Source organism: Lissotriton vulgaris, unplaced genomic scaffold (assembly GCF_964263255.1).
Source record: "Lissotriton vulgaris unplaced genomic scaffold, aLisVul1.2 SCAFFOLD_1334, whole genome shotgun sequence".
NCBI lineage: Eukaryota > Metazoa > Chordata > Amphibia > Caudata > Salamandridae > Lissotriton > Lissotriton vulgaris.
Window position 1 is genome coordinate 357,980 of NW_028245346.1, and position 22,069 is coordinate 380,048.

The 22,069-nt window shown below is 46.7% G+C and overlaps 1 protein-coding gene across 1 annotated transcript in view; it reads right to left on the reverse strand.

The window, feature by feature from the left end:
• Positions 1–22,069, reverse strand: part of LOC147666471 (protein mono-ADP-ribosyltransferase PARP14-like) — a 500,256-nt gene that overhangs the window by 230,348 nt on the left and 247,839 nt on the right. Inside the window, exon 7 of the mRNA XM_086949064.1 lies at positions 12,116–14,382. Coding sequence (XP_086805190.1) covers positions 12,116–14,382 — 2,267 coding nt within the window. The remainder of the gene's footprint in view (positions 1–12,115; positions 14,383–22,069) is intronic.

Genomic DNA, 22,069 nt, shown 5'->3' on the forward strand with positions numbered 1-22,069 from the left:
GGCTAGGTAACTTCGGCATTTCGGTGCCCCAGCATAGCCTCACTATCCAAGGGTCAGAATCTACTTTCGTTTTCCTCCTACCAGGTCGGGTTCGCCCGAGAACACTAACTTTGTCATTACTAGCTACCATAGACTTTGTCCCGCATCACGCGTGAGAGTGCACACTCTGCACCCGAGTCCCCTAGGCCTCCTAGAAGTAATCTGAAGATTCTATAGTCAATTCCTAGCGATTCCTAAGCCTATTAGTACTGTACTTACCTGCTAGTAATTTCGCATTCCACTTTCAGAGTATATGGTTTTCCGTGCCCCTCGGGCATTTGTATATACTGTGCTAACTTAAGTATTTTCGTAAGAGTTTTGTTTTGTGCTTAGTACCCTGTCCTCATAAAGAGTACAGGGCTGTTGTGATTCTTAATAAATAACTTGTTTATTTTCATAACACTTGTGTGGTGTCCTTTCACTGGGTATTCAAGGGGTATATGTGTGGTAAACAGCTGGCTTAACACGCCCTCTCGAGTCTTTAGCCTTAGACTGCTCGTATCCACGCTACTAGGATAGCTGGTCTATAAGGTTGACTTACAACCAATCATCAATAAGGGTTGCTGGACTGATACATAGTGTTCACTAGAATAGTGAGCACTGCACATCAGGCCACCTTCTCACAGTATTGTCCGTCTGTACAAGCAGAGAGTTGGTCTGGAAGGACGGAAGAAAGGCCTTCAGCGCCAAGTGAACAGCCCTGAGTTCCAGGAAATTGATGTGATACGTGGCCTCCATCGGCGACCATGTACCTTGAATCTGTAGAGTCCCGGAGTGCGCTCCCCATCCCAGGAGAGAAGCATCCGTCACGACAGTCTGCGTGGGAATGTCCTTGTGAAAGGGAACCCCTCTGAGGAGATTCTCCGCCGAACACCACCACTTCAGAGACTGAAGAGCATGCAGCGACAGTCGAATCTTGTCGTCCCAAGATCCTTTCCTCTGATCCCACTGGTCCTCCAAGCACTCCTGCAGCGGTCTCATGTGCAGCCGTGCGTGTGGCGTCAGGAAGATACAAGAGGCCATCGATCCCAGTAGAGAAGACACCGTCCTCACTGTTGTAGATGGAGTTGTCATAAGAGCCTGAGCCTTCCGAAGGAGTGATAATCGTCGCTCTTCCGAAGGAGACACGCTTGCTGACAGCGTATTGATGGAGGCTCCCAAGTACTGTATGCATTGGACCGGAGTCGGGACAGACTTGGCCATGTTGATGTGCAGCCCCAGTTTGTTCAAAAGAACGCACGTCTTCTGGAAGTGTGCTCGCACTTCCGCGAAGGAGGATGCCTTGATCAACCAATCGTCCAAGTACGGGTAGACGAACACCTTGTTTTTCCTCAGGTGTGCTGCTACCACCGCCATGCACTTCGAGAATGTTCTCGGCGCAGACTTCAGTCCAAATGGGAGTACTGTGTATTGATAGTGATTGGTGCCGACTTGGAACCGCAGGAACTTCCTGTGTTTGTGTGCAATGGGCACATGGAAGTAAGCATCCTGTAGGTCTATAGCGCATAGCCAGTCTCCCCGTTGCAACTGAGGGTAAATCTGATGCAACAACAGCATGCAAAACTTTTCCCTGCGAATCCATTTGTTTGCCTGCCGCAAGTCCAGAATGGGCCTGAACTCGTTCTTGTCCTTTTTGCGAACCAGAAAGAACCTGGAGTACAGTCCTCTTCCTCTCTGAGACAGAGGTACGTCTTCTATTGCCCTTTTCCTCAACAGGATATCTGCTTCCGCCTGAAGCTCGCGCAGCTGAAACTGCGAGCTGACCGGGGGAATTGCTGGAGGAGGGCTGGTGAACCGCAGACTGTATCCATTGCAAACAATATTCAGCACCCACTTGTCCTGAGTAATTTTTCTCCATGCTTCCCCCTACCGGAGTGGGTAACAGATCCGGGGGAAGTAGGTTACTAGGGCCTAGACCCAGCCTGGCCCTTGGGCGCTGGGGCCAAGTGCTGGCCTCCCCTGCCCTTCTGGCGCTTCTGGAACGGCTTCCGGAACTGGTGTTGCTGTTGCGATTGCCCCGAAGCCTGGCCCCATCCTCGGCCTTGCCCGCCGAACCGCCGTTGGAAAGGGCGATACGTCTTCTTGGTCTCTTTAGGCTTCTCCAAGCCCACAGCCGTTAGGGTCTCGGCCTCCGCCTTCATGCGGGCCATCTCATCGTCCGCGTGCTTGCCGAAGAGGGTCTCACCGGAGAATGGTAGGTTGGCCACCCTCTGCGGTGCGTCCGGTTTCAGGGACGTAAGCCGGAGCCATGCGTGGCGTCGTTGGTTGACTCCATGGCAAAATCCATGAGCAGCCAACAGGGAAGAGTACGCTGCAGCGCTGATAATCTGGTTCGCCACCAGCATCCCCTCACTCAGCACTTCCATGAAGTCCTCACGCTTCTCCCGAGGTAAATGTTCTGCAAACCTCTCGAGGGAGTCCCAGAGGGCACGGTCGATTCGGCCCTACAGAGCTGTGGCACTCGCAGCTTTCATGGAGGTAGCGAAAGTTCCACAGACTTTCCTCCCCGCCGAATCCATCCACCTGGACTCCTTATCCAGGGGGACCGTGGAGGACGGAGTGGTGGCATGCTGCTTGCGGGCCGCCGTCACAATGACAGAGTCAGGAGGGGGTTCCGTTCTCAGGAAGGCCGGATTCGAATCCGGAGCCCGGTATTTCTTCAGCAACCTCGATGGAGCCGCCCTCGTCACCGCAGGGGTGAGAAACAGGGCCATAGCCGGTTCCTCCAGGCCCGGCACCAGAGGCAGGAGAGGACGAGACAGGTGTTTTTGATGTAAAGTCTCAAAAATGACTGAAGTCTTCGGAGTAGGCACCGTCAGGGATATGCCCAGCTTCGCAGCGCCCCTTAAAAGGACGCCATGGAACGCCACCAGGTCATCTATCGGGGACACTCTTGTGTCCGGTGACCCCGATAGGGTAGGAGAATAATCCCTGGTCCCAGAGGACCTCGTGTGTGAGCGAGATTTGCGCCTCCTATGGCGGCGTCTCGACCTCGTGGATGATCTGCGTCGAGGCCTCTCCCTTCTCCTAGAGCGAGAGCGAGACCTGCCCGCCCGCGGCCGCTCCGTCGGTTTACGTGGAGGGGTCTTCCTCGGCTCCTCACGGGGTTTCGGTTTAGGGGTCCCCTTCGGAGGAACAGGTAGAGATGGCAGGGAAGTGGACCTCGGCGGAGGAACCTTCGGTTGCGGGGCGGGCCCATGCGGAGGGACCGGAGGTGGTGGAGAGTCTCCTGAAGGGAGTGGAGGTTAGGGTGGAGGATTCTCCTTAGGAACCGGAGGAGGAGTCGGAGTCCTAGGCCGAGAAGGTTTGTACACTTCTGAGTACACCGAGCCCGGTGACCCCTTAGGCGAAGGGTGCGGAGAGCCAGCCCCATCAGCAGGTGACCGCTTCCTCTTGCGTCCTCCACTTGAAGCAGCGTGACTTCTGGGACTAGAATCCCTCTTGCGCCGTTTTGGAGAGGCTGACCGACTCCTAGACGCTGACCGCTGTCCGCTCGATGCAGAGCGTCGCTTTTCTGGCGTCGAATGACGCTTCCTCGACTCCGGCGTCGACCGCCGTCTCCTCGGCGTCGACCCTCTTGTCCTCGGCGTCGAACGTCGACTCCTCGACGTCGACCTCTTCTTCCGCGACGTCGTACGCCGCCTCCTCGACGTCGAGCGTTCCGTCTTCGACGACGAACTTCGCCGTCTCCTTGATGCTCTCGACGTCGAGGAGCCCCTCGACGTCGACCGGTGCTTCGACGACGATCGACGGTGTCGCCTCGACGGCGAGCGTCGATGTCGCCTCGACGGTGAGCGTCGGTGTCGCCTCGACGGCGAGCGTCGATGCTTGTCACTCCGCCTTCGGCGTCGATAGGAAGACCTCGACGTCGACGAAGACGACGACGTCGACGGTGGCTTCGACGGCGACTTCTCCAAGATCTTCGACGTCGAGCCGTCACGTCTTCTCGACCCGGAGCCCCGGGGAGAAGGAGAGCACACCGCCGCCATCCCTCTCGACGTCGTCGTCGAAGCAATCGACGCCGACGGAGACCGGGACAGTTTGCTGGACTTCCTGCCCCTGGGGAGCCCCCCAGAGGCCTCAGCAGAGGGAGCCTTCCCAGCCTGCCTCGACCCACCTGCAGCCTGCAGACGCCTCTCCTCAAGGCCAGAAAGCCTGATCTTCAGCCTGTCCCTCAGAGTCCTAGCAGAAAACTGCTGGCAGATGACACAATCCTCAGGGACATGATCTTCAGGGAGGCACACGATGCAGACATCATGGGGATCACTCTTGGCCTTCTTCCTCCCATATGCTGGGCACTTATCAAAAAGGCCAGGCATTTTAGAGCCCTAAAACGCCTAAAACAGCACAAAAAGGAGAAAGAGAAACACCAAGAAGTAAACTGCAACACTTTTAGAACTCAAAAGTGCCAAAATATTCAATAAACCCTTGAAAAAGCGAGAGCTCAATGCCAGGGTCCTGTAAGCAGGAGCCGGAAAAAAGAACTGAAAGTAGAGGGACCTGCTATGCATTCTGGGATACTGGGAGAAGTTCTGGAAAGTTCTCTTAAAGGCACAGTATCCTATTTAAGCCACATAATGGCAGCCTATGGGGCTTGTCTGTCCCTACCTTCCTCTCTATCATTCCAGAGTCTTTGACTGGCGGAGGCAAGTTTCTCTATGGTAGAAACTGGTAGGCTGTGTTGTGTGTGGTGTTTTTTGGTGGAATTTTCTAGTTGAAGTACTGGACAGTGTAGCCTGTGGATATAGGCTGCATTATTTGTCTTTAAATTTTCTCTTAAGTGTCTTTGCAGTTTCTGCATTATTTTGACAACTTAAGAGATTATTTTTGATTGCCGGGGTCCACGCACATGGGCGGGACTATTCACTAGATTATGACTATACACAGAGATCCCCTACTACAGAATGAGGTGAATACATGATTAGGCTACACCATTCTAGATAGATAACTTTCTAATTTCACTTCTTGGTATTGGGCCTATAACCTTATTCACAAAATATAGGTGTATAGTCTAACTGGAGTGCCATTACTATTTTCTTTCTTTTCCCTGAATACTACACACTCAGCGGGTTACTACACTACTAAGTAGGTGCTTTGGACTTACTTCTTAACACTAGCCATACGTAGTGCGTGTAGCAATTGGGGGTAATGTTTATTTGGTTTCAGCCCTGAAGAAGTCAGTGTGTTATTTTGTACACGACGAAACACGCGTTGGCTGTTGTACCATCTTTGTGAATACTGAAGCCAGAAAATAAACAACAAGGAACACCTACCCTTTGGAATTTGGACATTTAATTTACAAATTTTGAACTTTGGATTTGAATGACTCTTGCCTATATATTGGTTATAAGTGACGTACATAAATTGACTTTAGTGTGCTCAGAGGTCACTGCACACTTTGAACTTGTAAGGCTTTCCATTAGGGTCAATCTGAGATACCAGTGATGAGCTGAATGTATTGGTATGTGGAAATAGTCATCTTTGACGCCGAGCGCGACCATAAAGTAGCTTTGAACACGAAGCGAAATGACATATCGTAGGGTACCTATATGAAAATGCTGAGAGGATGTATTTGTTTAGGAGCCGAGGTCTAGAATGGGCCGGAGGGATCCGTCCTTTTTGGGTATTGGCAAGTATAGCAAGCACACTTCCGTGCCTTGCTGATGGCGAGGGACGGGGTCTATAGCCCCTTTGAGGAGGAGCGCTTTGACCTCTCCTCTGAGAAGCTTTAGGTGTACTGGGGAAAGTCTGAGTTTGGTAGATGTAATTGTGGGAAATGTGGAAGAAAGTTCGAGACAATAACCATGTTGAATAATATCCAACACCTACTGGACTGAAGTGACGGTTTGAAAAGTGAGAAAAACGCTTTGTAGGCGCCCCTGACCGGTGTTGTGTGATCGGGGGAAGATGTGGCAAGTCAGTGTTTGATGGTGGATGTAGATTCTTTGGGGAGCTACCCTTGATCTGCCTCTAGAATGGTTGCCCCTGTAACACCCTCCAAAATACACCCTGGGGGAGAATTGCTGTCGCTGGGTGCGTGGATATGTTTTGGTCGTGGATGCTTCAGGGGAGGTGGTCTTTCCTCTTTCAGGTAAGTGGTGAGGCAAAAAAAGCCACGAGGAGCAGATGTTTGAAGTGACCCAAAACTCTGGCTTCTTCCTCTTATCTTCACTAAGATTTGGTCCATTTGAGGACCAAAGACATGTTGACTATCAAAGGGCATCCTCAGCTGGTTCTGCCGAAACTACGGCTTGAAGCCACAGATAAGGAGTCATTCATGTCTGAATAGCAGAACACTGCAATTGACCCCGCTGTCACTGGTATCACCTGCGCCTAGGACAAGGAGATCAGAGGGGTTATAAATGAGCATCCTCTCAGAAACTCTCTTGATGCCTTTTCTTATGCACCTATGGGAAGATTTAGAGGAGCGCATCCATTTCGCCCCACTGTGCACTATCACATCTTGCTAGAAGGCAAAAAAAATAGCTATACACCATTAGTTGGCAGATTGCCCGGCCAATCTTTTCAATGAATTTCCTCTCTTTCTCTGATGGCGGGGCATCTCTGCTAGCCTGGGAGTTGATTTGCATATGGGCAGTAGTGACCACCAAAGAATTGGGCAGCAGCTGACTGCAAATATAGATGGGGTCAAAAGGGGAGGCTTTATTTGTTGGGTCCCCCTGTGCAGCCAACCCAGGCCCCTGGTGTGTGCTGTTAAGAGGATCCCCCAGAGATGCAGGTGTGGAGGGCAAAGTTTGAGGTGGAGGAATAGGGCAAGGGGATGGTTCAGCATGTGGTAAGCGGTTGGTAGCCTTATCTGCTTTCTTGTATTGTTTTGTCGAAATAGAAATGCCCAAGGCCTCCTCAAAGAAAAGCTGATGTTTCGAAGCAGGAGCAGTAGCTCCTGAAGAGCAGCAATGATGCGGCCTCTATGAAAGTGGATGACGAAATGATTCTGCCTTGTGTGGAGCTCTTCCTGCAGCTTATGGTCAATCAGCTCCACTGCACAGGTATTGGACCTGCAGGTAGACGCAGAGGGCTTCGGCTCCAAGGATACCTTCAGTTTTGATGCAGAGGTTCTGGTTGGTGCTAAGGTAAATGTGGCCATTGCAGAGGTAAATGTGGTTTGTGCCGAGGGTCAGCTTGGTGCCAGTGTTGGAGTAGCTGGTGCCGAAGTCAATGGTCTTAAAGGCTTTTTTGTCACCGAGCTGGGCGGGCATCTGGAGTATTTTCCAGTGCAGTGGCTCAATAACTAATCACAGAACACTGAACTTTTGACGGTTACGTTTATCTGCGCTACACGGCGTCAGAACGTTTAGACACAGACATTGGCTGTCACGTTTAAATTTGATCGGTTTAATTAGCAACTACAGATGTGCTTCGATCTATCCACTTTGTATATTTTCATCAACTTATAAAAACGGAAGATATAAAGAAGAGTCATCAGTTTTCAGTGGGCGGCAGTTACTATAACGCATTATGATGGTACAGTCCTGAGGAAGACACACCCTAGTGTCGAAACGCGTAGACAGGAAACCATCCAACAGCTTTTATACGTAACTAATGTTGTGTATAGGAAATTATGCATATGCTATAATGCTGAAATATTTTATCATGTGTCTATAACATTTATATCGATTTTATCCAATATTATGTTTTGTATGAGGAATTAAAATGTATTCCATGTGTAAAAACAGGTTTTGACTATTATTTTTTCATATGTGGCAGATGCCACTTTTAATGTGCTAGCAAGTATTGATATTTTGCCTGGGTATTTTTGTATACATATATTAATTGCCCTGACCCAGGAATTTGATTCTTATCAGGGGGTCCTTGTTGTCTTACGTAGCACTCAAAAAGAAACACATCCAATCAGAACAATTCAAGGATTTGTGTGTCTTCTTTATTTTTCTTCCAAGCTCTTTATTTTCATATCAATTATATTGATTACAGACACTGTCAATGCTGTTCCTTCTTACAACGAACTTCTTCAGGGTATTATATTTAATGAAAGATATTTTCTTCATTAATCCAATAAAAATAAATAATATACGTTGCGTATAGTCACATTTCATAATCACTTTCCAATTATATCTTCTTATTATAATCTCGGTTCCAATTTATTATGGTAATTCAACAATCCAATCCACATGTTCCTGGTTAGCTATACCCTATGATGACACCCTAATCAGTGTTCCACCTTGTAACAGGCATTTCACGGCCCATCTGGCAAAACTGTCGAGAAGATGGAATACATTGAAAAGTTATTATGAAAAATTAACTTAACAAGATATATTCTTCACTTATATTGCACTAATGAAGAAAATATACTGCTTGAAATAAAACGGGCAGAAGATTTTATTTATTTATTTATTTATTTATTAGGAAGCTTATAGAGCGCACAGCTACCCCCGAAGGGGGTGTCCCGGCGCTACAGAATACTTGTCAGTCAGAGGGGGAATGACCGGAGCAGGTAGGATAGAGGGAGAAAGAAATTTAAGGGACAGTGAACAGCCAGGTCTTAAGTTTACGACGGAACACTTGCTCTGAGTCGATAAACCTAAGGTCCAATGGGAGGCTGTTCCAATATTTGGCAGCAGCCACTCCAAACGTTCTGCCACCGCTCCTGGCGCGGCGAAATCTGGGTACCACCAGGAGACGTAGGCTGTTAGATCTTGATGTTCTGACAGAGCGGGATAGTTTAAGTCTTGTACTCAGGTAGGCAGGACCAGAGCCATTGATGGCACGAAAGGCCAGGATCAGGACTTTAAACTGAATACGTCTGGAGATGGGAAGCCAGTACAGTTCTTTCCGATAAGCAGCAACAGAGTGGCGGAAGGGAATATTTCCAATTAATCTGGCGGCTGCATTTTGAACAACTTGTAACCTTTCACCAAGGTAGAGAGGGGCGCCTGCATAGAGACTATTGGCATAGTCTAAATGCGACGTGATCAGGGCATGGACAACAGTCTTACGAGAGTCCAAAGGGAGGAAAGGAAAAATCTTCCTGATCATGCGCAGTTTGCCAAAGCAGGCGGATGTCACTTTGTTGATCTGGGCTTTACAGGACAGAGTGTTATCAAAAAGGAAACCCAGATTGCGGGCAGACTGAACTGGAATAGGAGGCGGATTCAAAACGGCAGGCCACCAGAGGGTGGTGGGAGGGGCAGATTTTTGGTTAAAAAATAGGACCTCCGTTTTGTCAGCGTTTAGAACCAGATGGTTTGCAGCCATCCAAGAGCAAATATTGCCCAGGCAGTTGCGGAAGTTAGAGAAGTGGTGATCAGAGTGGTCTCTAAAAGAAAAAATAAGCTGTGTATCATCAGCGTAAGAGACCACCCTGACCCCCCACGACTCAACCACTCTGGCAAGAGGGCCTAAATAAACATTAAACAACAGAGGGCTCAAGGCCGAGCCTTGAGGCACACCGCACAGGAGAGGTTTATCTTCTGATACAAAGGGCCGCAGAAGAACTCTCTGTGACCTCCCAGTAAGGAACGAACTGATCCAGGTCAATACAGTGCCTCCGATACCCAGCTGCTGCAGACGATCCAGTAATATATCATGAGACACCGTATCGAAAGCGGCGGACAGGTCGAGGAGGACCAGCATTGCCTCCTCTCCCCTGTCCACACACTCTCGAATCGTCTCCGATACCTCTAGCAGAGCAGTTTCTGTGCTAAAGCCGGTTCTAAAGCCGGACTGGGAGTCATGCAGCAGCTGGTTTATTTCTAGGTAGTGAGACAATTGCCTCTGAACTACCTTTTCCAGAATCTTTGCCGGTTTGGGAAGGAGAGATATTGGCCGGTAGTTGGAAAATAGTGAGGGATCCGCGTCCGTCTTTTTTAGAATGGGAACCAACATGGCCTGTTTCCACAATGTGGGGAACTGCCCTCTGGTTAAAGAGGCGTTCCATATAGAGAGGAGAGGGTTGGTTAGGATCGGAGCAAGATTTCCCATCACTTTAGCGGGGACTGGATCCAATGGTGACCCCGAGGTTACCTGACGGAGTAATTTGACAGCTATATCAGGCATAATTTCATCAAAGGAATTCAATGAACATTTCAGAGTGCCAGGCTCAGTGGTCATAGGGGAGGATGAGATTGATTGAAATGAAGAGGATAGCTTAATGATTTTATCTTGAAAAAAATCAGAGAGTCCATTGCATAGGGTCTGACTAGGAGAGCTCTGGGCCTTCATGAGCAGGAGGATTAACAAAATCCTTCACTATCTTGAAGAGAGTTTTGGTGGAATTCTCAGCTTTTTTAATTAACTGTGAGAAGTAACCTCTCATCGTGGACCGCTTTAGCTTTTGAAATTTGTTCAAAGCTGACTTATATAGTGATTTGGCCTCAGGATCGTAGGACTGCCGCCATAAACGTTCAAGTCGTTTGCATCGACTTTTTTCCTCCCGTAACTCGGCAGAAAACCAAGGAGCAGAGGGGCGGGATCTGTCAGAAGAAATAGGGGCCAAAGGGGAAATGACATCAAGTGCAGTAGTAAGCGCTGAGTTATATCTAGTAACTTCCTCATTAAAATCTAAGGAGGGATTAAGCTGGTAGGAGAAGTGGGGATCTAAGGTGGCACAGGTTACTTTAGGCCATTTACGTCCATTCTCTCTGTTCAAGGAGGAGGGGAGAGGCAGGGAGGGAATGGTGATTTCAAAAGGGAGGAGAAAGTGATCAGACCAGGTAAGGGGCAGTGCAGGAAGCGAAATAATACCAGGGTGATTCGTGAATATGAGATCAAGGGTATGACCCTTGTAAGAACGAAACATGTTGGCTGAGGCTGTAATCATTTTAATTGATGTGGAATTAAAGATTTTGAAGTCAAATAAATAACATACAGGAATCTTTGGCTTATTCTCCTTGGACTTTTTTCCTTTTTGGGCGCGCCTTTAATTAATAATTTTATATTGAACAGACAAAACGTGGATTTAATAAACGAGTGAACTGTCTGCCAAATGGAAGGTGGTGTCTCCATGAAACACATTTTATTCCAATTCATGGTGGGTGATGGGAGTATTCAGACTAATCTACAGTCGGGCCCTACAACCGGGCTTTGGTCATTCTGTTATTTAAACATAGCAAAGCTCAGCTCTGTATCTGTTCATTTTTTGACCTGGTGTGGAAGAACCCACCATCTGATCTAATCTCGCCCTCCAAATGGCCACTTTTCTCAATTATTTTATTACAGTAGGGCAGAGGTGCATTCATGTCAGTGTAGGGCCTGACTGTAGATTAGGTTGTATGTCTAAACAACTACTGCCTAAACCACGACTTCCTTAACCACGAAAGCCTAACTACGAGATATTCTTAACCACTACCTTTTTTAGCACGACTTCCTAAACCACGAAATGAAACATCTCGTGTTTGGCCATTAGATGGCACTATTGTAATTACAATACTTCTTGCGTGAATCACTCGTAAAAAAAAAAACGGTTCTAAATGTACTGTGTTAGTATGCTTTGACAACGCATACCATTAGCTCTTTTCTTTTATTTATCCTTTTTTTGGGGGGGGGGGGGGACCCCCCACAGCTCCCCTAATGTTCCCTTAATTCTGAGGAGTGACGTTATACAGGAGCTGAAGGGAGCGGAGAAACTTGTGGTTTAGCGAAGTCGTGCTTAAGGAAAGTCGTCGTTTTTGAAAGTCGTGGTTCCGGCTTCGTTGTTCAGGTAAGTCGTTATAAAATCATCGTTGTTAAGGATGTTTCCCCCGTCATGTGCACCAAACTGCATCAGTCCAAGGCCTGTAAGAATTTATGTCTACTTTTGCAGGCTGTAACTAGGTTATGTTTCACTAAGTTCCGGTGACAAATATAAATGTCAACACAACTCTTCGATGTAAATACAGTCCTACATTACACAATTACCTGTAATGTATGTTTTCTCTCTCTTTCAGGAAGAGATTTTTGCTATCAGCATGGTTGTTGTATATTTTTTTCAAACACATGTAAACTGAATTCTGAATATTAATGGTCTATGTTCTGCTTCCATGCTACACTTTTTTTTACTTTTGTAAATATAATTACATTTTTAGGGGTATAATATCGAATATACCAATAAGAAACTTACTGTTGCATCTTGAATGCTTCCTTGTTCCAAAATAATAGCAAGACCTTCTTCTGTTTTTACCAACTGAACATCTTGTTGGTTTCTGGGCTTTCTTTTTTCTAGTTTAGCGTAACTTGTTAATGTTGGCAAAGTTTGCAACTGTGGCCCACCTCCAAAGTGTTTTTTCAACGCACAAGTAAAGACATCCACTGTTTTCTGACATTTATCGACAAAATGTATGTGATGTAGGCAGCTTTTCCAGTTACGACCTTCCATGTGTTCCTTTAATGAAACAACAATACAATTCACACAGAGGTCCAACGGGAAACCAAAAATGCCAGAGCTAATTGCAGGGATTCCAATGGATTTGTGATTATACAACTCTGCAAGCTCGAGACTTGCTTTAATACACTTTTTCAACAATCTTTCTGCCGAAGCTGGGGAAAATTCATGCCAACGAGGCCCAACTGCGTGAATGACCTGCTTGCAGGGTAAATTTCCAGCAGGTGTTATCACTACATCCCCCGGCTTCAGTTTTCCTTGACTCTCAACAATATTGTCACTTTCAGTTTGCAGTTCTGGGCCTGCAGCTTTCAAGAGTGCTTGGGCCACACCTCCAATATGTTTCAGGTCTTCATTTGAAGCATTCACCACCACATCAACAGGGTGCTTGGGCAGGTCATCGTTGTAAACCCCTACAACTATTCCACCTTGAAGGTTGACATGGTAGCTGGGAAGGCCTGCCTCCACCTCGGAATGCTCTTCGCATTCCTCTCCGTTTTTTGCCAACCTCACGTAACAGTTGAATTTTTGTTTCCCTGTAATAAACAACATCTCCTCCGATTTTTGGGAGAATTTCTTGGCACCTGGTTTATTAATAGAGAGGACGTTTGAATGCAGTGAAGACAAGACTTGTTGGACCACCCCGGCCATCTCCTGCACATCTCTCCGTGGACCAGACAATAAAAGGTGTCTCTTCATAGTTTGAAGCTTAAAATCGATTTTGATGTTTTTTTTCTGAATTTCAAGGAACACTTGCTTTTTCTCCTCTTGCAGAAACTGTGCCACCACTTCATACCTAAGAGGGATGGACTTTTTAATTTGAGTGTTCTCGTCAATGAAATTAGAAACTTGATGAGAGACTTCTGTTACAGCTACTGAATATCCAATGATTACAACTCTATTTTCCTCAATCTCAATTAATACAGCTGGCCTCTCTGAATTGAAGGTTTCCAACAAACTACTTCTTAGCGTATGCCATTCTTTCATTTTGATTACAGAGCTGTCTTCAAGGTCAACCCATGTGTGGATTATAGACTCTTTGATTTGCTTCTCAGCTTCTTCTATAGCCTTCTGCGAGTTCCCTTTCAAGAGCACCATTGTGCTCTCAGTCTTACAAAACGCATTGATTTTTTTATCTGTTAGCAAGATGTAGGAAAGATCATCATTATCAACTTGCTGAATAAAGCGCAAAACGTAAGGGTTAACATTAAGTGTTTTTTGTTTTAAAGTTCGCTCCCATTCAAGTATCTTACTTTTAGCAACAACCACCTCTAGTGGAAGGCCAAAAAACGTAATTCTGCTTGTTGAAACCTCAAATGTCATTTCCATTTCTGGGAAGGTCTTGTGGATATCCTCTTCTAATTTGTCACAGCACAGTATTGCATACTCTGATGGCGAGACACGCAAGTGTTCACAGATACTTTGAGCTTTCCTTTCAGTTTCTTTTGTGGTCTGTTGTAAAATTTCCTTGAAACGCAAGTCCATTTGGACAACGTTTTCCAGAATTCCGGCCAGACCAACTTTGTTACTGCTGACATCAGGTATGATAACTTCAACTCCCACTGCACTAGTCACTTTTTCCTTCATAACGTCCCACATCTCTCGATCCACTGAATGCTCAATAACTTTAAATTTTTCCATTATGCTTGAGAACTTCTTGGGAACCTCTTCGTCCCACGTTTTAGTAACTTTGAAGAGAATCTTCCTCTGCTTAGATAAGGACGCGTCAGGGACAAGAATGACCTCTGTGCAAGGAGTTCCTGAGTCAGGCCATGTTAGTTCACAGTATGAAGCTGACATTTCATTTTTTAGGTCTTGCAACGATTTTTCGTCTTTCTGAAGATAGTGCCATATATACGGACTTATAGGTAATCGAATTAATTCAGGAAGTTTCAAGACTGGTCTTTCCTTTCCGTATAAAGCAGAGTCCAATGTGAGGTAGTAGGGATAGACAGACACTGCTTTTCCTTTCATCATATGTGGTTTTGCCAAGACCGTGGTAATCACTATAGAAAGAAAAAATAAAGATCACCATTTTACTCAAATTGTGCAAGACGATTATCTATTTTATGCTTCACAGAATATTCAACATTGTGGCTCCAATTATGAGTAATGTGGATTTGTGTGTCAGGATATAGTGAGGTCAGAATGGACGTTTAGTGCTGGTATCACGAGAAATAAATTTGTCGAATACAAGTTGATCCCCACAGAATGGGGAATAATTAATCAGACCTGGTTTTTCTAGGTCAAATTCTGCACTAGATCTCAAATCCCTGTGGTATACTGGTCTTACTTGCCACCTGCTCTGAGCAGGTGATAAATGGGAGAGGGGAAGTGTGGGCAAAGGGTCACAAGATGGGATGCAGAGGTTGCCAGTTGGCTGGAGAGAATGTGGTCTGGAAGAGTGAAACACTACATGCTTCCCTCGTGCTTCAAGAGAGCGTTTGGTGGGAGCCAGACACTGGGCTGCACTTGCAGCCAAAGCCAAAAGTGGTTTTAGCAACTGGGTTTTCTGGCCAATAAAGCAAAACAGGTTCAGTGTATTTGCACCAGAGAAGTACAGGTGCAGGAGTTTACTCATCAGGGGATACCGCTTTGTGGAACTTGCAATTAGTCCGAAAGTGGTGGTCTTACATCTTCACAATTAAATACAATTTCTGTACTGTGGGCCACCTTAAACGCATATAGAAAATGACATAAAACAAGGTTTCATTTTTCATGATCAAGGCAACACATTAAACAAATCATGATTAGAACTCCTCTTAGGCTTTTATTTATTTTCGAAATTTTTATATAGCAAATTTAATTGACAATTAATGTTGTACTTCGCATCACAAAACAAGACCTGAACAAGACGAGCAGAAGGGTGGCAAAAACTATTAACGGTGGAAGAAGACTAATAAACAAAGTTGACTAATTGCCCTTGTTACACAGCCTGAAACAACTGGATGAACAGGTCAGTGTTGTGATGCAAAATTATGGGAACCTCTTGCAAACCATTGGCTGTAGTAATTAAACACCAGTTTGTAAAAGAGAAATGAAGGCATTTAGGATAGGACTTCCCTGATCAGTTCAAATTATTTGAGCTGAAAATTTACCCATGACTAGTGTCTCCCCCCACTGTCATACACAGATGGGGGTGGCTGTGTGGGTGTTTGAGTGTGTGAGGATATTCACATCTTTATAGAAAATATTGTCACAACATTCCATCGAAAACCCATTGGGTATTGTCAAAGCATCTGCCTTGAAAAATGGGCACCACTCATTGAAAAAATACTGTATAACATTCAGACTTTGATTCTACAAAATGTGATGCTCTTTTGTAAAGTGAGAAAAGTTACACGGGGCACTGAAAAAGTTTGCAAAGTAAAACATTTTAAAACGCTGAACTTAAATAGACCAAACGTACCAGGTAAGCAGTGCAAATGCCCAATCTGTAACTCATTAAGTTCTGTGTACTTTTGCTCGGCCAATTTAAGTTATATATGTCAAAATGAAAGTAAAGCTTAAGCATGCAAGGTTATCGGTCAATGTTTGAGGTAAGTGACACTTTTTATTTTTTAATTTGAAGGTCTGCAATACCCACTGGACACAATTTGGTAATGTTTGTTAAAATAACACGAGGTGTCTAGCTAGAATCATTTGGATCCATTACAGCCAATCACTTTGTGAGATTCGGTAGAAAGTAGCATCTGGTGTCTGCTGCGAAAGCCCAGTTAGTCGGATCTCTCCTTACAGGTCAAAAACATAAAAGGACATATTTTCCCCCACACTACTATGGCCTTGTCAGGTGAGTAGGAGGAGACAGGAGGGGTGTAAAATATACCCTAGCCTCGAACAAAACATATTTGTGGGCAATAATCTTCAACAGCTTTGCTGTGCTGCGGGGGGGAGGAGGGGATTTTCTTAACTTCTCCTCCTTTCAAACTGACCCCCACCGTTCCCAAGAACAGTGAATGCTTTTACTGCCTCTCAGCCTTGCCGCAGAGCTAGGAATGATTGAAGGTCCATCCTTACCTTTGCTAAGAGCAGGGAGAAGTTTACTTGACCATGGAAATAGCTTACAGCTTCTGTGGTTTTTAACAGACAATTCCAGTCTTGAACAAGATCTAGAAGGTCGGGTGTCCCCCTTGCCAAATGCTAGGGGTATTTCTGTTAACTTTAAAACAAAAACAAGCATAAAAAATACAATAGGTCTCTCATTTCATTAAGTTAAACCCATTTGCTTTACTATACAATACCATTAGTAAAGCAAATGGCGTTAACTTAATCAAAGGCAAGACCTATTGCCTTCTCAATGCTTGTTCTATTCGTGTAACTCTCCCATGTGATCTCCCCCTACAATCCTTGCCAAACGCAGTGGGCATGTCGGCAGGGGTGTGTCGGCAGCGCGTCAGCAGCGGTGCGTCAGCAGCGGCGCGTCAGCAAGGGCGTGTCAGCAGCGGCATGCGTGTCAGCAGCGGCATGCGTGTCAGCAGCGGCATGCGTGTCAGCAGCGGCATGCGTGTCAGCAGCAGCATGTGTATCAGCAGCAGCATGTGTATCAGCAGTGCCGTCAGTAGCGATGTGTCAGCAGCAGTGTATCAGCAGCGGCGTGTCAGCAGCGGCGTGAGTGTCAGCAAGGGTGTGTCAGCAGCGGCGTGTCAGCAGCAGCGTGTCAGCAGCGGTGTGTCAGCAGCGGCGTGTCAGCAGTGAAGTGTCAGCAGTGAAGTGCACAACAGCGATGTGTTAGCAGCAGTGTATCAGCAGCGGCGTGTCAGCAGCGGCGTGCGTGTCAGCAAGGGTGTGTCAGCAGCGGCATGTCAGCAGCGGCGTGTCAGCAGCGGCGTGTCAGCAGCGGCGTGTCAGCAGCGGCGTGTCAGCAGCGGCGTGTCAGCAGTGAAGTGCACAACAGCGATGTGTCAGCGGTGGAGTGTTAGCAGCTGCGTAGCAGCAGTGTAGTAGCAGCTGTGTAGTGCACAGCAGTGGTGTGTCAGCAGTGAAGTGTCAGCAGTGAAGTGTCAGCAGTGAAGTGTCAGCAGTGAAGTGTCAGCAGTGAAGTGTCAGCAGTGAAGTGTCAGCAGTGAAGTGCACAGCAGTGAAGTGCACAGCAGCAGGGTGTCAGCAGCGGGTGTCAGTAAGTATTTTAGCAGCAGTGTGTCTGCAGCGGTGTAGCAGCAGTGGTGTGACAGGAGTGAAGTGCACAGCAGTGAAGTGCACAGCAGCGGGGTGTCAGCAGCAGGTTGTCAGCAGTGGTATAGCAGCAATGGTGTGTCAGCAGTGGTGTCAGCAGTGGTGTCAGCAGTGGTGTCAGCAGTGGTGTCAGCAGTGGTGTCAGCAGTGGTGTCAGCAGTGGTGTCAGCAGTGGTGTCAGCAGTGGTGTCAGCAGTGGTGTCCGCAGTGGTGTCCGCAGTGGTGTCCGCAGTGGTGTCCGCAGTGGTGTCCGCAGTGGCGTCAGCAGTGGCGTCAGTAGTGATGTGTCAGCAGAGTGGCTGCAGGGGTGAAAACAAAACAAAGCATTGTTAGCAAGTAAATGGTCTTTTAAAGACCTGTGAAGTACTCCGGTGCGGCTGTGCGTGTGTGCCCGGAAATCTGTCGCAGCCGAGCTGACACACACAACGGGAAGGGAGGAATGGGGGGCAGGGGGGGGGGGGGGGGGCTGAAGCCCTTTCAGCCCAATGGGCGTGGCACGCCTGCCTATAATACATTCCAGTCCAGAATGCTGTACACAAAGCTACACATACATTTACATCTACATATGGAAAGGAAACTCTTTGATAGATGCCATGTGCCTTCACTTGAATTTGTTCATAATTTGTTAAAACAAAAGTAGCAATCTATAAAAGAGAAGCCGCTTTTTCACATAAAGCACCATACTGTAGAACAATTATATTCCGTAATTTTGGTCACTGGGTGTCATTTCCAAACAAAGGTTAGGTATTTCGCACCCAACTGCTTTGGTCTGTAACCACAAGGCGCTGCTGCGCGCAGTGTCTGGAGAGCTGTGTTCCTGTGCCTAACAGGCAGGGTGCGGCACTGTGCAGTGTATACAACTGTTCACCGGCCGAGGCGACCCTTAGCTGCCAGAGCCTGCTCTGAGGGTCTGCATGGCAACGCAGCCACGTACTGCTGCTGCGCCTGTCCCTGCCCCGGCCTCTTCACCACCACGCAGCGCTACAGGGAAATATATAAAGAACTGACCCAGGGGGACGCAGGCGGGCTCAAGTCGCTCAGATCTGCCAGACAGCAACCCCCCCTCCCACCCCACCCCCAAGACGAAGGAATTTCAGAGTTCTGTTTGCATGCTTTTGTGTATCTTTCGAAAAGTTATTTAAGTTTGTATTGCGTTTTCAGGCCCCAGAGAATGAAAGTGAGGAGAGCAGCCCACCCCTCATCTCCCTTTTAGAAACCGAGTAGGCATCAGTTGCTGCCTACCCAACGGACACTGACTGCAACGTAATTATTCAACAGTAATATCCGACTACTTGTGACTTTTCATGCAAAAATTCGATTATAATCATCATTGCTATTTTATTTTTCATTATATTATTATTACTGCTAACTAGAACATAGAATTATTGTCGTCATTGTTATTAATATTATTGCCAAGTACTCACATTATATGCATGCAAGGTTCAACTAAAAAAATATCAAAAATAGATAACAATCATAACATTTAGGGCCATATTATCAAGAACAGGTGTAACATTATTGCCGCTTTAGTGGCAAGAAACTGCTGCTAAAGCAGCAAAAAGAGGCTTGATAATATGCCCTAGAGAATTCCAATAGAAGCCCAGGTTTGATGTCCCTCACACTAGAACCTGGGTTTTTATTGGGATTCTCTAGGGCATATTATCACGCCCCTTATCGCCATTCTTGATAATTTGGCCCATAATTTGTTAACCGCAGACTGGTTTAGACTTCGACACACTGTACTTCTGGCTTCATTTTACTAAAATAACTTCAAAAAAAGCCATAGTTCACACCTTTTGGCCATTTTCTTTAATCTCGTACCACATTCATGTCACGAATCGTATGACACCGCTTGAATTTAGTGAATTTAAATAAAACTTGTAAAAGAACACCATCTTTTTGCGGCATCTTCGAATATGTCCGTTCTGTTCACATTTTATCCACCTCCTCAGCTTGGAGTGAGAGATTGTTTTAGAAAATGTTCCCTTGTGGAAATTAACTCCTTTCAAAGAGTGCTTCCAAAAGGTCGCTCCTGGCACTGGTCTAACTGCCCAACTATATAATCTGGTGTCCCAGCTGCGGTGCTCCGTCGAAAACATTCCCGCGCACTGCCCGAGCTCAGAGTGCACTAGAGGAGCGCCCCTCCCACAAAAACCCATTCTTGCTTGAGAAGGCACCAGAGCTGTGCTCATTTTATCCCTCTCTAGTGTGAGAAGGCAGATGAGATGTGCCAATTCACCTTCTTGTTTGACGTCGGCATCGAAACCTACTGGCATCGAACCTTCGACTCCGAAAAAATAATCGGAACTGAGTAAAAAGCCAATGCAGAAGAGTACAGGTTCCCAACCTTCGGAACCCAAAAAACCTTCGGACCCCAAAAACAACTGGTTCCGCGGGCTCCTGCAGAGACTAAAAAAATCTCATGCTTCCAAGCCAAAAGAGCACAAATTCACTCCAGATTTGGTGCCATGCAAGCCTTCGGAAACGGAAAAAAAATCGGCGCTGAAAGCACAGCCTTCACCAGAAGAGCTTTTTAAACCGGATCCAAGTAAAAAACTCTTCAAAAAGACCCAAAAACAGGTCAACTGACTGAGTTCCAAGAAGAAACCAACGGACACGCCTCTACCGGCTCCATCTCCACCATAAAAGAGAGACATTGCAACATCTCCTCTACGACTCCCTTCTCCACTTCCTCCTCCACCTCCCCCTCCGCACCATTCCCGTACACAATCTCCTCCACCAGTGGACGATGAGGACACCTCTGATGACACAGGGGAGGGTGCAGACGATAAATCACTAGGGAATCCTAGTCCACCTTACACCCCAGACCCATGGGACGGTTACAATACAGCAGATGTCCCTAATGTACCACAGGATGATATCTATTCCTCTACGCCTTCCCCTCCAGAGGATACCATAAGGTTCACCCAGCTCGTTCACAGAGCTGCACAATACGACAGGGTAGATTTACTTGCAGACCCTGTGGAGGAGGATTTCTTAATGGACACGTTTGATACATCACAAAAGTCCACTTCTGTTCTCCCTATGTTAAAAGAGGTAATCAAACATGCAATTGTGGTGTTCAAAGATACTGTTAGGGCTAGGGTTATTAACTCCAGGATAGAGAAAATATACAGATCTGCCCCCAGCAGACCCTGCATACCATTGGATTCCTTAGCAGTCTCCAACGCCAGAAAAAGGGCCAGCTCACAAACGTCAGGGGATGCTCCGCCTCCTGACAAGGAATCCAAACTCTTGGACGCCTCTGGTAAATGTAAAGCGTCACAAGCAGCTAATATCTGGCAAATCTCCAACACTCAAGCCTTGTTGGCCAGATACGATAGGGCACACTATGATGAGCTAGAGACCCTATTGCAGCACCTTCCTGACAAATATAAGACCAAGGCCAACAACCTCATACACGAGGGTAAACTGATAAACACCTCCATTCGTTGCGCTCTAGACGTGGCAGACACCGCCTCCCGAGCCATTAACACAAGTGTTCTTCTACGTAGACTTGCATGGCTACGTATTTCAGGTTTTAAACCAGAAGTACAAACTTCCATCCTTAACCAGTTATTTGATCAGGAACACCTATTTGGCCCTGCCGTGGTTTCATCTCTAGGAAAGATGAAAAAGGACACCGACACGGATAAATCAATGGGAGCCTTACAATCGCAAGCTCCTGTTACAAGGGCACCTCCAGAGGCTAGTACTCTGACAACCCCTCTACGTCCTATAAAATTCCCACCCCAAACACATTTACCAGAGGTTATCAAAGACGAGGCTACAGAGGCAATAATAACAAAGGTAGAGGCAAGACCAACAATACCCACTCCGCTTCCAAACCTACCCAATTACTTCCCTCCGCTATCCCCCGGACCTGATATTTGTTTCTGGAATGACTTTAGGGCCAACAATATGGTTAGTAATTCCAGGTTTTTGATGTGGAGGAACTTTTGTTGAGGTGTCCACCTGCCCTGCATGGTTTGATGTAATAGATGAGCTTCCCAACCGGAGAGCGATGCATCCTCTGTTAGAACAATCTGTGGAACTGGCTCGATGAACGGTCGTTCTTTGGAAAGGTTTTGGTGTTCCACCACTGCAGAGAGCGATGCTTGCGGCCGTCCACCAACACCAGATCTGTCAGCTGGCCTGGACTCTCTGGAGTCTTGCGTGAGTTACTATAAAGATGCAAGAGGCCATCAACCTTATCAACTGCACGAACACTTGAGCTGGAAGAGAGTGTTGAAGCTGAACTTTCGTTATGAGGATTTGCATGCTTGCTATCCTGGGTGGACTGGGACATGCAAGCGCTTGTGAGTTGTCTATTGTGGCACCGAGGTACTGTTGTATGTGGGACAATTGCAAGTGAGACTTTGCGTGGTTTATAGTAAACCCTAAGTCGTGAAGTAGTTGGATTGTGGCGTAAGTGTGATGGACACACTGGTCGTATGACCTGGCTTTTATGAGTCAGTCGTTGAGGTATGGGAAGACATGAATTTGCTGCCTTCTTAGGTG